This window comes from Mustela nigripes, chromosome 13 (assembly GCF_022355385.1).
Source record: "Mustela nigripes isolate SB6536 chromosome 13, MUSNIG.SB6536, whole genome shotgun sequence".
In the NCBI taxonomy this organism is placed as follows: domain Eukaryota; kingdom Metazoa; phylum Chordata; class Mammalia; order Carnivora; family Mustelidae; genus Mustela; species Mustela nigripes.
The window spans coordinates 134,646,843-134,664,327 of record NC_081569.1 but is presented as its reverse complement, the minus strand read 5'-3'; the positions used below and the strand labels follow the sequence as shown (position 1 = coordinate 134,664,327).

The 17,485-nt window shown below is 35.8% G+C and overlaps 1 protein-coding gene across 7 annotated transcripts in view; it reads right to left on the bottom strand.

Moving 5' to 3' along the window:
* The window catches only part of UNC79 (unc-79 homolog, NALCN channel complex subunit), a 238,398-nt gene extending 222,394 nt beyond the window's left edge, over positions 1-16,004 (bottom strand). For all 7 annotated transcript variants that reach the window (XM_059373859.1, XM_059373862.1, XM_059373863.1 and 4 more), the window contains exon 1: positions 15,903-16,004. In XM_059373859.1, the coding sequence (XP_059229842.1) occupies positions 15,903-15,924 (22 nt within the window). In that variant the 5' untranslated portion in view covers positions 15,925-16,004. The remainder of the gene's footprint in view (positions 1-15,902) is intronic.
* Positions 16,005-17,485: the final 1,481 nt, after the last annotated feature.

Genomic DNA, 17,485 nt, shown 5'->3' with positions numbered 1-17,485 from the left:
TGATATAAGCTTCTAAGGTTGCAAGATTTCTATATATTAACTAATGTTGTACATAACTATATGTTAACTGTGAAAAATTAAGGATGTACATTCTAAACTTTTTTTTAAGATTTTATTTTTAAGTCATCTTTACACCCAACATGAGACTAAACTTAAAACCTGGAGATCAAGAGTCATACACTCCACCCACTGAGCCGTCCAGGGACCCTGTACATTCTAATCACTAGGGCAAACTTTACTTAAAAATGTGAAAGACAATACTTAAGAAGCTAAAGGGAAATTTTAAAAGACTGTAAGGAAAAGAATGGGATATATATGCCACACAAACAGTAAATAGAAGTAGGCTGGAGTAGCATTATTAATATCAGATAAATAGATTTCAAAACAAAATATATTAATAAAAATAAAGAAGATACTTTATAATGATAAAATACATTCAATAAGAAAACATAATCATAAATAAGTACGAACCCAATAATAGAGCTTCAAAATACATGAAGCAAAAACTGACTGATTTAAAGGGGAAAATAGACAATTTCATAATCATAATTAAAAACTGCAATATGCTTTTATCAGCAACTGATACAAAACAGACAAACATCGAGGGCATAGATTTGAACACATCACTCAACTTGTAGAATATTCATTCTTCTCAAGTACACATGGACCACATTTTGGACCATAAAACAAGTCTTAATTAGTGCCAAAAGATTGAAATTATACAGATTACGTTCTTTGACAAAAATAGAATTAAGGGGACGCCTGGGTGGCTCAGTTGGTTGGACAACTGCCTTCAGCTCAGGTCATGATCCCGGAGTCCTGGGATTGAGTCCCGCATCAGGCTCCCAGCTCCACGGGGAGTCTGCTTCTCCCTCTGACCTTCTCCTTGCTCATGCTCTCTCTCACTGTCTCTCTCTCAAATAAATAAATAAAATCTTTAAAAAAAAAAATAGAATTAAGTTAGGACTCAAAAACAATAAATAAGAAAACCAGCAATAATCCCAAATATTTGGAAATTAACACAATACTAAAGAAACTTGAGTTCAAAGAAAAATTACAATATAAGTTAGAGAATATTTTGAACTGAACAATTATGAAAATATAACCTATCATAATTTGTGGAGTACAGCTGAAGCAAAGTATACAAGGAAATCTGTGGCTTTACGTGCCTATGTTAGAACAGCAGAAAGGTCTCAAATCAATAAATACAAGCTCTCACTCTAAGAAACTAGAAAAAGAACAGCAAATTAAATCCAAAGCAAATAAAAGGAAGGAAACCATATAGATTAAGTGCAGAAATCAATAAAATAGAAAATAGAAAAACATTAGAGAAAATAAAGCCAAATGTCGGTTCTTTGAAAAGATCAATAAAATTGATAAACCTCTAACCACACAAGTCAAGAAAAACAATAGAGATATAAATTGCCAATATCAGAAATGTAAGACAGATATAAAAAAGGATAAAGGGATAAAAGGGACTGCTAAAATAACTTCATGCCAATAAATGGACTACTAACAAATTTGACAAATGGACAAAACAGATTCCTTGAGAGACACAAAGAACAAAACTGTAAAAAAGAACAACAATTATAAAAAACTTAAACACCTTCAAATCAATTAAAGTGCATTTAAAATTTGAAACTTTCCCACAAAAAGAGAAAAGAAAAACATCTTTCAGGCCCAGTGACTTCAGTTGTGGATTTTATCAAAAATTTAAGGAAAAATGAGTATCAATTCTATACAAACTCTTTCCAAAAATATGGAAAAGGAGAACACTTCCCAGTTCATTTTATGAGGACAATTTTACTGATTCCAAAACCAAACAAATACTGTAAGAAAACTATAGACCAACATCCATCATGAACATAGAGAGAAAAACCCTTAACAAAATACTAGCAAATGGAGTACAACATTTTTTAAAGATATACATAATGACCAGAATTGATTTATTTCAGGAATGCAAGGTTGGTTTAATGTTGTAAAAGGCTAGGGGCAACTGGGTGGCTCTGTCAGTTAAGTGGCTGCCTTCAGCTCAGGTCATGATCCCAGGGTCATGGGATGGAAACCCATGATGGGCTCCCTTCTCAGCAGAGAGTCTGCTTTTCCCCCGCCCTCTGTCTGCCACTCTGCCTATTTGTGCTATCTCTCTGTCAAATAAATAAATAAAATCTAAAATATATATGTGCGTGCGTGTGTGTGTGTGTGTGTAGTGAAAGGTTCAAAGTTTTCTACTTAAGACCAATAACAAAGCAAAGATGTCTACTCACATAGTTTTCATTTACATTGTTCTGGATGTCCTAGCCAGTGCAATAAGACAATAAGAAATAAAAAGCATAATGGTGTGTGTTGAAAACCTTAAGTAACCCTCTCAAAAAAGTTACCAGACTAATAACTAATGAGCATTGCAGCAGTGTAGAATATAAGATAAACATAGAAAAAGTAACTGTGTTTCTCTACACTAACCACCAGATAATCAGAAAATAAAACAACTCCACAAAAATACTGAGGAATAAATTTAATGAATGTGACTATCACCAAAACATTACAAAGGGAAATTAAACAAGGCCTAAAGAAGTGCACATACATGATTCCATACATATGATCAGAAAATCCAGTGTTCCAAGAATAGTAATCCCCCTCAAGCTGAGCTAAAATTCAAATAAGTTTCTTTTGAAAAAAATGACATGTTGGTTTTTAAATTTACATAGAAAGAAAAGGGCCTAAAATAACTAAAATACTTTGTAAGAATATGAATAAAGTTGGAAGACTTATACTACTTGACTTCAAGCCTTGCTATAAATTTACAGTAACAGAGTATGTCACCGGCATAAGGATAGACATATAAGTGAATAAACAGAATAAACTCTAGAACAGACCCAATCACATAGGACCGGTTGATTTTCAACAAAAGTACCAACATAATTCAATGGAAACAAGATGATTTCTACAACAAATGGTGCTAGAAGAATTGGATATTGTATATGGAAATAATGAACCTCATACCTTACCTCTTGCTAAGGATTGACTCAAAATGTTCACAGACCTAAATGCTGGAAATTAAACTATTATATTTCTAGGAGAAACCCTTTGGGTCATTCAGGGAGGCCAACATTTCTTAAACAGGATACCAAAAGCACAAATGATAAAAGAAAGAAACTGATTAAATGCTCTTCATGATCTGAAAGTTTTACTTCTCAAAAGTCACAATTAAGAACACACAAAGGTAAGGCACAAACTGGAAGCAAAATATTTCAAGACAAAGAGCTTGTACAAAGAATATATAAACAACTCCTATAACTCAATAAAAAGACCAAAAATCTAATAAAAAGTGACAAAAGATTGAAAGAGACATGTCCCATAAGAAGATATACAAATGGTCAAAAGCCCCATAAGAGCTGTTCAACATCACTAGTCCTCAGATAAATGCTAATGGAGACCCCAGTGAGGTACCACTACACTACAAACACCCACTGAAAAAATTCAAGTTAATACCAAAGCAATACCAAATGTTGATGAGGATGTGGGACAAAAGGAACTCCTTCCTACATTACTGGTGGGAATGCAAAATATTACAGCCATTTTGAAAAACAATATGGCAATATCTTACATTAAATATTCATTTACCATACTGTCAAGCATTTCTACTCCTACATATTCACTCTAGAGAAATTTTTTAAAAAATGCCCCCATGAAAATAAGTATGCAAGTACTATTAGCAACATTATTTGTAATGGCCAAAACCTGAAAACAACCAAATACTATATGCATATCATGGAATACTACAGAGCAATAAAAAGGAGCAAAATATTAATATATACAACATGAATTAACCTCAAAAACATTATGCTGAATAAAAGAAGTCAAGCAGAAGACTATGTTCTGAATTATTCCATTTATATACATTCTAGAAGACCCAATGCTACAGCAACAGAAAGCAGGGACCAGGCATAGAAGAAGGGGGTCGAAAGCAAAGGTGCAGATAAATTGGTGCAGCCACTATGGAAAACAGTACCGGAAATTCCTCAAAAAAAAATAAAAAACAGAAATATCATACGGTCCAATAATTCCACTACCAGTTATTTACCCAAAGGAAACAAAAACACTAATTCAAAAAGATATATTCACTCCATATTTTTGCAGCACTATTTATAATAGCCAAGATATGGAAGCAGTTCAAGTGTCCATCAATAGAAGAATGGATTAAAGAAGAAGTGAATATACATACACACACACACACACGTGCACACACAATATGGAATATTATGCAGCCATCAAAAAATGAAATCTTGCCATTTGCAATGACATGGTTGGAATTAGAGGGTATTATGCTAATCAAAATAAGTCAGTCATAAAACACAATTACCATATGATCTCACTGACATGTGGAATTTAAGAAACAAGGCAGAGGGTCATAGGGGAAGAGAGGAAAAAATGAAACAAGATGAAACCAGAGAGGGAGACAAACCATAAGAGTCTCTTAATCTCAGGAAAAAAACTGAGGGTTGCTAGAGTGGAGGGGGGTAGGGGGGTTGGGGCGGCTGGGTGACAGACATGGGGAGGGTATATGCTATGGTGAGCACTGTGAATTGTGTGAGACTGATGAATCACAGACCTGTATCCCTGAAACAAATAATACATTATATGTCAATAAAAATTTTTAATTTAATTTTAAAAAAGAAGATGCCATACACACACACACACAGGAATATTCCTCAGTGACATAAAAGGATGAGATCTTGCCATTTGCGACAATATTAATGGACCTAAAGGGTATTATGCTAAATAAATTGCATCAGACTGAGAAAGAAAAATACCATATGATTTCACTAATACATGGAATTTTTAAATCAAAACAAACAAAAAGCACAAATAGGCCCACAGATACAGAGAACAAGCTGAAGGAAGGGGAATAGGGGAGATGGGCAAAATGAGAGAAGGGAAGTAGGAGATAAAGGCTTTCATTTATGGTATGAATAAGTCAGAAGAATACAAGGGACAGCATGGGGAATATAGTCAGTGGTGCTGTAATGGCATTATACGGTGACAGACGGTAGTGACACTGGTGGTAAGCACAAAATAACATATAAACTTGTCAAATCACTATGTTGTACACCTGAAACTAATGTAATGTGGTGTGTCAACTAAAATTTAATTTAAAAAAAAAAGAGCAAAGGCACACAAGGAACCTTTTTAAGAGAAGGGGACTGTTCTTTATTCTGGTGAGGCTGGTGGTTATACTATTGTACACACTTAGCAAAATTCATTAAACTATGCCTTGAAAATGGGTGAATATTTTTATATATAATTATTTCCATGAAAAACAAAAAGTAGAAAATAACATGTATTCCAATACATAGGTACTTTGGCATGTTTACACTAGAAGGCTATAATGACATAGTCAGGTGCCCGTACTTACTTATAATGTATAAGTATGAATTTATGGGAAATAAGATAATATTCAACTGAATAGTTTCAATTTTTTATTTATACTTGACATTTCAAATAAGGGTTAAATAAATGTATTTCTATACACATGAGGAATCACCATGAAGCTGGTTCACATATAGAATAATAAAAGCATATTATATGGGTGATTCTTAAAAAACTCAAAAGAAATGAAGAAAGAGACTTTAAAATATTCAACAGAAAGTTATCCATATAGAAGATAAGCAAAAAAAAAAAAAAAAAAAAAAAAGTGAGAGGGACCACAAAGAATGTCATCCTCAGATTACAAACAGCAGAACAAAATAAATACTAAAACTGTAATTCCAGAACACTTTCCTAAAATTAAAAAAAAAATCTTGAAATTACATATTGAAAAGATACACCACAATCATTTCAGCATGCTAAACTAAACCATATTAAAGTTAAACCTACTTTAAAGGAAAATTAAAAAAAAAAAAAAAAAAAAAAAAAAAAAAAATAAAACAAAAAAAAAAAAAAAAAAAAAAAAAAAAAAAAAAAAAAAAAAAAAGCAAAGCCCTTTCCGATCTCGATCGGAGAGGGCTTTGCTATAACCCTTAGGCAACCAGGCAAAAAGGCTAAGGGACTCATAAGGAAAAGAAATCAAGACTGTCACCAGACTTTTCAACAATTTTTAATGCCTACATCCCCCCACAAAAAAACAGTGTAACCAATTTAAAATATTGAAGGAGAGGAAATATGAGTCAAGGATTTTGTATCTAACCAAACTGATCTCCAAGTACAAAGCTATAAACTTTACTATAAACTTGCCAAACTTTGGGGGTACATTGATCCTGTGAGCCCTTCCGAAATAATCTATTAGAAAAGGACATCCAGACAATTAAAAAAACTGAGAGACAGTAACATATAATTGAGTGGTGCTCATCAGATATAAATATACCTGTAGAACAAAACTAAACTGTGGTTATAAGGAGAGAATATGGTAGATGTAGGATAATTATCAACAGTTGGGGTGGGGAAATAAAGAGTGCAAGTGGATATGATTATCTAATAGACATTAATTGGAAATAAAAGGATATTACTTTAGATTAGATTGTGGAGTAGGAGTAAGGAAGAAGAGGTTATCAGATAATTTCAGTGTTGTTTAATGTAGGTACCCAATTAGTACCCCCCCAAAAATGGATTAATGGTATATAAAGGAATTAATAAAAAGTTTACCAATGAAACAAACAAGCAGATAAAACCCACTGCATGATGAAAAAGTATAGATACAAAGACATAAAAATAAAACAATATGATAGAACTGAGGGCAAATATATTAATAATAACAATAGATGTAAATGGGCTTAACTCACCTATTGAAAGAAAAGGATTTTCAGATTGGCTAATAAAGCAAAATCCAACACTATGCAGAATACAAGAGACACACCTAAAACAAAGAGATTCAAAAGAGTTAAAAATAAAAGGATGGAGAAAGATATATCAGGCAAACACAAATAAAAAGGAAACAAGCTTCATAATCTTGATACCTGACAGAGTGGAATTGAGACCCCAAAGCATTAAAATATATAAAGAAGGACTCTTTATAATGCTTAAGCCTATAACTCACAATGAAGATATTACAGTTATTAATATTTATGTACCCAACAACACAGCAATAGCCATTATTAAACAGCAACCTACAAGAGATGCAAGGAGAAACTGACAAAAACACATTAATAATAGACTTTAACATACCTCTCCCAATCCAAGATCAGGCAGACTAACAATTAATAAAGGCACAGAAGATCTAAACAACATAAACAAAATAGATCTTATAGATCTATATCAATATCTGAATCCCAGAAATAGAGATTACAATTTCTTTTCAAGTACACAAAGAACACTCACAAAAACTGACTAAATCTTAGGCTGCAGAGAAAACCTTAGTAAGTTCCAAAGAACAGAAATAATGCAAATGTCATCCTCAGATTATAATGTAATAAAAACAAAGTTGGTAACAAAATTAAAAAGAAAAAACAATGGGGCGCCTGGGTGGCTCAGTGGTTAAGCCGCTGCCTTCGGCTCAGGTCATGATCTCAGGGTCCTGGGATCGAGTCCCGCATCGGGCTTTCTGCTCAGCAGGGAGCCTGCTTCCTCCTCTCTCTCTCTCTGCCTGCCTCTCTGCCTACTTGTGATTTCTCTCTGTCAAATAAATAAATAAAATCTTTAAAAAAAAAAAAAAAAGAAAAAACAAAAATTTCCTTTCACTTGAAACAACTCTTGGATCAAAAGCAAAATACAAAATTAAATTGCCGAATTTCTTGACAATAATAATAAACGCCTGATGTTACCAGAATCCATAGGCTATAGCTACAGAAAGAGTAAAAAAAAAAAACAGATTGCATAAAATGTCTATATCAGAAATATTAAAATAAATAAACACCAACTCAAAAAGCTTTCTAGAGAACACCAAAATAAAACAGAGAAATCAAGAAAAAGGAGAATTAATCATAAGTGGCAGAAATTAATTCAGAAACCAAAAAAAAAAAGTAGAATACATAAACATAAATCCAAAACTATTTCCTTAGAAAAGAAATCAACAATGGGCAAAATGCTAACTCACTCAATCAAGAAAAAAGAAGGTGGGGGTGGGTGGGGGGTGAGAAAACATAAATATACAGCATTAAAATTTAGGCACAATATTAGCAATGACAAGGAAGTCAAAATAGAGAAAATGTTTAAAGTTCTAAAAGACTCTTGCATATAATTCTGTACAAATTTGAAAATTTAAATGAAATGAATAATGTTTTAGAGAATTGTAACTTACCAAAATTGACCCCAGTAGAAAGAGAAATTCTAAACAGAACAAGGGTCATAGAAGGAATACAGAAAGAAGTTAAAAGAATTCCACTACAAAAGAGAACCATGCTAGACAGTTTCACAGGCAAACTTAAACTTAACCTCAGTGTTACTTTAATTACTCCAGAGCATAAAAAAGAAGGAAAACTTCCAAACTCATTTTCCATAGTGAATATAACATTGTTCTTGGGTCCTGAATAGAACTACACCCAACCCCTGCCCCCTACATAGATAAATAAATAGATAGGCAGACAGACAGACAGATAATTTTTTTTAAACTGTGGACCAATCTAACTCATGAATATCAATGCAAAAATTATTAATCAAATATGACAAAATCCAATTCAGCATATTAAAAATTTAAAAGAAGTCATATAGTTTCCATAGATACAGAAAATTCAGCACCAGTCAGATTTTTTTAAATATTCAATAACATAGAAATTGATGGATACTTCCTTAATATATTACCTCAGGCCCAAATAATACCTTATTTAATAGAGAAGTACTACAGGTTCTCTTATGGAAATTAAAAACAAGGCAAGAATACTCACTATGCCATATTTAACATGGTACTGGAGATATTCACCAATGCAATTGGGAAAGAGAAAGCAATTTGAGACAGAAGAATTGGATACAAAAGAAAGGATAAAATTTCCTATTTGCAGATTATATATCTTGAAAACCCCCAAAATAAATGGTAAACCACTACAGAAAGAAAGCAATTTAATAAAGTAAGGTTACAAAATTGGCATACAAAAGTCAGTAGCCTTCATGTAAAAATATAAAAAAGATGGAAGATAGACTCCAATTGTGACAGAAAAAAAAAAAGATAAAATACTAAACGTAAGCTTAACAAAAAATTCTAAAAAGTACTTCCTAAACAAAGGCATGAAAAAACTTGAACAAAGGAGACAAACCATGTTCTTAACCAGTAAAATTCAATATCCTAAAGATTTTAGCTCTCCCTAAATAAGTTATTTTCTAATTTTAATGTGGTACTCATAAAAATGCCATCAGGTTTTTCATTGAGATAAATAACTTGAACATAAAATTAATTTGGAAAAATGAAAAAGAATAACCAGAAAAACCTGAAAAATAAGAACAATGGTGAGTTGGGGAGGGAGATTCTAACAAGATTTTCTATAAAAATTTAAGCCTTCAGGGACGCCTGGGTGGCTCAGTGGGTTAAGCCTCTGCCTTCAGCTCAGGTCATGATCCCGGCGTCCTGGGATCGAGTCCCGCATCAGGCTCCTTGCTCAGCGGGGAGCCTGCTTCTCCTTCTGCCTCTGCCTGCCATTCTGTCCGCCTGTACTCACTCTCTCTCCCTCTCTCTCTGACGAATGGATAAATAAAATCTTTAAAAAAAAAAAAATTTAAGCCTTCAACAAGGAAAAAAAATAATAACCAACAATCACAAGGAGCAAGTACTGGCTTTCTGTGAATAAGTCATAACAAATTCATTTCAATTTCCTATTGTTTTTAGAGACCTAAACAGCATATCAAAGGAGAGCTGATAAGAGAATATCTACATCTCAGCAAAGTGTGATCCCCCTGGGTACTTAAATGTTAGCTCCTCCAGAGCCTACTACAGAGCCTGACACATTGTAAACCCCAATAAGTATTTGCTGAATAAAAGAATGGGCAAGTTGATGAAATACAGATTGCTTGGTACTGCAAAAGAAGAAAAAAAAACAGACAGAAATATAACATATGAATTGAAAAAAGCTAAAAATTCTAAATAAAATGGTTGAGGTTTTTAGACTACAAAAAGCAAGCTTATTGTTAAGGTTACATTTTGTTTAATGTACTTCTTCATGCAATAAACACCTCTTTTCTAAGCCAATATATATGCCCATTACACACAGCTATCCATATATTTTCAGAATATAAGCAATAAATGCATATGGGTTTGCAACACAATACTACAAAATGAAAATCCCAACTTAAAGCCTACTTACTGGTTGAGTTATCAATACATAAAACTTGAACAAATGTATTTCAAAGGATCCACATCATTACAGCATAAAAAGTCCCTGACTTCAAATATATTCATATTCTATTTCATAAGAAAAACAGTTGGCTGTGTGCTAAGATTGTCTACAAATTAAGAATCATAATTATTATGCTGAATATAATAACAGAAAATTTTAGCTGAGAAACAAAACACAATTAATGTTCAGAAAAAGGGCAACCTGTTATATAAATGCTATAAAATTTGATTTAATAAATGTTTTACATACTTTTAAAGTATATTTTTATTTACTTGTAAATCCATTTGAAAAGCATGCATTCTATACAGTTTATGTTCATATTGTATTAATGCAGAACCTCCCACTAACATAAATGTGAAAACTTCAAACTAATGATATCTAAAAATTGGATATGTAATCCTTCTTCATAAAAGACATTAATTCACCCTCAATCATTTTTACTTTTAAGAAACAGATTTTTTGCATATACACTATGCACTAGACAATGGTGTCTGCACACTGGAGACACAGAAATGAACATAATACAGTCTACAACACAAAGTAAATGAGGACACCTGACAAGAAAACAAATTATTCAATACAGTGTGAGCACATGAGTGGAGCCTACAAGAGAAGACTGGCAGTCAGGAGGGGCTTCCAAGTTAAATACTGAACAAAAGAAAGGCAAAGAAGAGGACATGGAGGAAAAGAAACCTGTATCCCCGAAACAAATGATACGTTATATGTTAATTTAAAAAAAAAAAAAAAAGAAAGAACATGGTGCATTGGAGGAACTAAAAAAAATCCAATGTAACTAGATCGAAGAGTTGGGCAGCAATTTAGTTGCATGGACTAGAATCACCAAAGGTTGGTGAGTTTGTTGCATAGTAGTAACAGTAGAAGAAGTTTAAGAAGACTCCCAATTTTTTTACTTGGGTGAATGGGTAGATGGTGGTGCTATTCATTAAAATGAGTCATACATAAAGGAGTACAAGCTTGAGGCGGCAGACAGTGAGTTTGGGTTTGAAATGCCTCCGGGATGCCAGGATAGAGATAGAGGCTTTGGTTCAAGAGACATGTTTAGACTAGAAAATTGTATTTGGGTGCCATCTACAGAGAGGTGATAACTGATACCATGAAAGTAAAGTAAATCAGGAATATTCACGATTTAAAAAAGGGAGAGGGCAACTAATGATAGAATCCTGTTCATTAAGGGTGAAGAGAAGAAAGTAGCCCTAAGGGAAAAAATCTGAGTAGGAACAGCCACAAAAGAGAGAAGAAAAGGAAAGCTTAAATAAAAAATGTGGCAACTACTGTCAAATGATGCAGAGAAATCACATAAGACAAGAGCTAAAGCCATGTGCTCTTTTTGCTACCACAAATACGATTAATAACCTACTCTAATTTTGGCATATATAAATAAAACTAGTTTTCCTATATAAGAAGTTAGCAATGTCTTTGTGCCAAGATTTCTAAATGCTACTTTGTGCTACTCAGTGCTTTTCTATTATAATATTAGTAATATAGTGGTATTCTATATATAATAATACAATGTGCATAAACATTTTTAAAATTATTTCTCTAAACATGGCCCTTAAAGATGCATGAGAAAGAACAAAGTTCAACTTCAAATCATAGTGCTAATTATTTCTACTCTTAAAAGTGTTTGTTCTTCATATAATCAAAAGGATTTTTAGTTACTGAGATAAAACATTGAGTAGGATAAATGCATTAAAAATAGCATATATTCACATTTCTATAATTAGGCATTTTGAGCTTATACTCAAACCTCAAGGTTAGGGTTTCTAAATTTGACAATCATTTTGATGGATATATATATAAGTGATTTGTGTTTATCAACTGCTACACTGTTGTCAAACCACAAAAGGTGATGGATAGGCACATAATGCTTTAGAAATACTCTGTTTGGGTGATTAGCCAGTGCCTTGCTAGATACACAAAGCCAAGGAATTGCCATGCAGATTCCTTCCCACCTAAAAAGGGTTAGGCTGATTGCTGGAAAGGACTCAGAGACAAGGAAAGGAGAATAAAATATAATCCAATAGCCCATATCCCATTTAAGTAATATCATGGTAATTTCTTTTTCTGCTACACTCTGGGGGGCTAGATCCAAGTTTATAATTATCCTCATTTTAGCAGCAAGCACAAGATTTTATGTTTGATAATGATGATAATAATAGCTATTAACTCCCCATTGTGTGCCAGAATTCTGTGCTATGCACTTTTCATGGATCATCTCATTTAATCTTCACCACTAGGACTATCCCCATTTTATAGATAATGCAGTCAAGGCTTACGGAGGTTCGGTTAACTTGTCCAAGGTCACGGAAATTGCAAGAAGCAGAGCCAGGATTCATATCTAGGCAACAGTCTGATTCTAGAACTCCCAGTCTTAACTTCTGCTGTTATTAAAAATAAGCTTTTTTTGAAAGAGCACATAGAAATTACTCTGGATTATTTAATTTTAACTCTCAGAAGACAGAGGAAGGGAAAGGAGGTAGACTTCTCATAACTCCAAATAAAAGAATGACAAATCCTTATCTTTTCATTTCAGATTCTATATCAACTACAAAAACATTCTCACTACAGTGAACTTTGTAAGAAAAAGAAGCATTTGGAGGAAAAAAGTTTTAGCTCTGTGCAATCGCCTAAGAAATTGCTAGGAAGATTTCACCTTCTGTTATGATGTTCTGCACATAACACAGGAAGCAGACTGAATGTATAAAAACAGCTCCAAACTATATCTTAGCTAAAACTAACCTCTCTTTCATTATTGATACTTATTTCATACAAGAAAATACCACTACATAATAATAAAATCATTTTTCACATATCTGTGACACTTCAGATTTCAAAGGTAAATCACGTAATCTGTTTGGGTTGAAATGCAAGTGCTTCCTCTTGCTGGTTCAACCAAACTATGTCCACTTCCTGCACCAGTGAAATCTTTACCTACATCAAGAGCCCTCAGGAAGAAGTATAATAGAAATAAATAGAAATAATACTTTGACATTAAATTAAACCTAATTCTCCCTGCTTGGTCCTTAGGGAAGTGGTATTGTGCATACTCCTAAATGCAGAGGATAAACGAACTCTGTTCCCTCCCGTTCTGGTGATCTCCACATCTAGTAGGAGAAAAATCCCGTGGCCTTCCCTTCTCTTTCTCCTTCCTTCTAACCATATTCCTACCAAGTCCAAAGATAAAATATCACAGATCTGCAACTTCTCTTTATTAAAAAGTATTCACCCTTCATGAACATCAACCATGCACCTTTTCATGTCTTTGCTCTATTTTCAGGTATATAATGTATACTAGAGTGACAATCCATTCATGTTAGTGCATGTAAGAGAGAGAAAAAGAGAAATTCCTAACTTCACTCTAAATAAAGACACCTAAAAACACTCAAAGCATCTCTATCCTTTTCACAGTCTACTCCCATTTACCTCCTTTGCCCTCCACAACACAGGATTAAGCAAAAACAACTAACACTATTATTCCTTACTTCATAGATGGAAACTCTGAGGCACAAAAGTATTAAGTTAATTGTCCAATGTCACACAATTAATCAGAAGGGCATACAAAACACAAATCCACATGTTTTAGCTTCAAATGTGGTATCTTTCCCATCACCTACAGAGGAAAAAAAAAATCAGTTTTACAAACAATTCTAAAATAGTTTCTTCACTACACACTACCTGCACTACACAACCAAATCCACTTGTAGATTTTATTCACCCTGGCAATAACTGCCCAAGAAAGAGACAAGACAAAGCATCCAGTGAATCTCAAAATATAACAAGGAAGAGAAAACACAGAATGAAGACAGTAACACTCCCTGGTTTTAACCTGAAGTTATGTAATATATAACTATAAAATCAAATGACAGGTGGTGGGTTTTTTAACAACACACTATAATAAAACATTCAAGGGTGTGATATTCTCAAGTGGGAAGTTCACAATGATTCCAACTATGTTACCATTTCTCAGAATATAATGCATTCAATTTTTTTGAAAGCCTCTGTAGAAGCAAAATTTATCTTTGAGGTTAAGATTTAACTTTTGAAAATGGTCCCCAAAAATCAAAAAAGACCTAACTATTTAGAAGAGACAGACTATTAGGAGGGAAATAACTATCATTTATTGAATACTTGCAATGGGCTAGGCTCACTACTCATTCTTTTATGTGTATCCCTTCATTTATAATCACAACAATCCCATCAGCACTATTCCCAGGTTTACAAATGAGGAAATAAAGTTTCAAGAAGTCAGTTATCTTGCTCAAGGTCAAACAGTAAATGGCAGAACTAGGATTCAAACTCAGGTGTTCCAGATTCCAAAAATAACACTATAAAGAGGTACAAGCACTGGATGGTAGGTGGGCATAATCTCTAATGAACCATCAATCTGGCAATTCTATGAGCCTTCAGTTCATTTCCTCTATCTGGTGAATAAGTGACACATTCTTTATACATATTCTATAAAACATACTGCCCCAAAATATTGAGACTACTCTTCTGGGTGTCTCACAAAATGGCTTTAATAGCCATTCCAAAGAAGAATTACAAATACTTTTAAGTAGTGACAGGATGGCATTATCAACATAACCGTGTACTTCTTTGAAAGAAACAAGAGTCAATTAGATGAATAAGTTCTGGCATATTTGTTAAAAATTAAAACTTATTGCTTAACAAAAACATCTTTTATTTACAAACATAAGTTTAATTTCCTGGATCCCTCAAGAGCACTCAGGAAAATGTTTCACATTAATCAAACTACCAAGTACATACCAATGGCCTACAAATGCGCACTACAATAAGAGAGGCTATAGGAAGCATATTAGAAACTTCCTCTGTCTACAAGGAGTTTGCAGGTTGTTTCCAACCAAACACACAGTCAATCATTACTAAGACAACTAAAACCCTCCTGTTATTTGTTATAGTTTGTGTCAGCTGCCCTACAAAGGAAACCTCTTTGGAAGAATAATTAGATCATTTTCCCTGAGCCCCTTTCACCTTCATGCAAAGCACCAACTCTTGCTTTAACCTACGGTTGTGTTTAGTTTTGCATTAGTGTGGGTATTCGGGAGTTGATTTTCCTCGCACTGGTCCAGAATTCTGCCTGACTCCCGGCTCCCTCCCCCTTCTCTCCTTTCTCGCCTCTCCAACCCGAAGTGGAAACTGCGGACTCAAACTCCCCTATGGTTCCAGCACCTAGAACTGGGCATGCTCAGAAGGCCAGGCAGGCTTTGGTTGCACTGACAGTTCCCCGCCCCTGATTTGCCGCTGCCCCCCTTCCCCCACTCCAACAAGAGATACTGAAATGTTTATCTGAAAGATATGAGGCCTCTTTTTCCCGAGAATGACCCCATTTTAATTTCATTTCCCAGGGTCTTTCCGTGTTGCGAAACCCCACCATGAGCCCGAGGAAGACCGCATTATTTTTCAGCACCAGGGACAGCGCCGCGTTGACATTAACGTCCACCCTCCCCCACCTTCTCTTCCGCCCCCCACCCCCCACCCGCCCCAACCTCAGCCCCCACCCCCGCACCAGCACGATGCCAAGGTCTCCCGGCAGCCGCAAACGCCGCAACTGCAATAGCTCCCAGCCGGAGGCCGGGCCGGAACGCCGGGCCGGCTGCTACTTACACTGCTCCGCTTTGGTGGACATGGTGCTGTCCAGATGGAAAGGCTTTGCCCCAAAATCTGTGTCGTGTGAGCTCCCTCGCTCCGCCAGCGATGTTGCGAGGAAAAGAGCGCATACCCCCCACCCCCCACCCCCTCGCTTTCCCCCTCCCTTAGGCCCGTGTCGCTACCATTCGGACAAAACGCACATCAAATTGCAGAATTCGGTCCCGGAAGGTTAGGAAATCGCCCCCGGAGAAATGGGTGGGATTTAATAGGCGGCCAAAGGCTTCCTGTCCGTCCCCTCCTGGAGCTGCCCGCGTTGATGTGGGCGGGGAGACCGAAAGGAGAGAGCAAGCTGCGGCTCCTGGTGAAATGGGAAAATGGGCTCGACCGGGGGAGGAGTATTTCCATTCATAAGGCACTCGGAGGGGACGGGTGTTTCCCAGAGAAAAGCCTCTTAAAGTGCCGGAGTCCCCGACCATTTGGATCTCCCATTGGCGTTCTCCGGGCCTGTAAATCCTGCTCCGGGAGCAGCCCCCGGTGCCTCAACGGGGCGACCAGAGAGGGACACAGGTGCGTCCCACGCTTGGTTTCAACCTCCCGGAGGAAGGCGGGGGAGGCGGATCCGGGGCGGACTGGAGACAGCCGGGGCCGGAGGGCGGCGAGGACGCTCCTGAGGATCGCGAGGAAGGAAATGCAGAAGTAACCCTCAGCATGGCTTCCCGGCGTGCTGTGGTCCGTGCCCTCTGCCTCCCCTCTCTGATGGGCTCTCCTGCTGATGATTAGGATGGGAGGTCCCACTGCCTGGGGGCTGGGAGAAGACTTTGGAAGTTGGGGCTAGGGAGGGAGGAGATTTCCACGGAGGGTGAAGCTGGAAGGGCCACAGAAAAGAAAAATGAAAGACGAGACAGAAGGAAGCCAGGTGTGCTCCCTTTCAACCACCCAGGATGGAAACAGAAACGTTAGGAAGCCCCTCTGCTGGAAAACCAAACGAAGCCAACCAACGGAAAGGGGCATCATGCATATTAATAGGAAAATGCTTAAGAGAATCAACAACAGAGTGAACGGATGTCCTGAGCCTGGACTCGGGAGGCAAGAAGAACCAGATTCAAGACCCAGTTCCAGTACTTACTCATTTTAAGACCAATCTTTTAATCTCCCCGAGCCTCGGGCTCTTCATCTGTGAAATGAGAATAAAACCTGCTTTGTCACTTAAAGAATTATTGGACAGATCAAATGGCATCGTGGATGCAAAAATCCTTTTAAAATTAAAGTACTGTACATTTACCAACCATTATGATACTCAATTCAAATAACCTAAATAGTTTTTGAAAGGTAACAGTGATCAAAGCAAGTTGATTTTGCAATAGCTATGGAAATAACACTGTAAGAGTTGACCAATTATTTTTAATACAAATAACTGCACTGACTAAATCAATGTTTTTCCATCTTACCGAAAAATAATAATCCTTGGGGTGCCTGGCGGGCTCAGTCAGGAAGAGCATGTGACTCTTGGTCTGGAAGTCCCGAGTTCAAGCCCCATACTGGGTGTAGAGATGACTTAAATAAATAAAATTTTTAAAAGTAAAATAAAATAAAGAAAA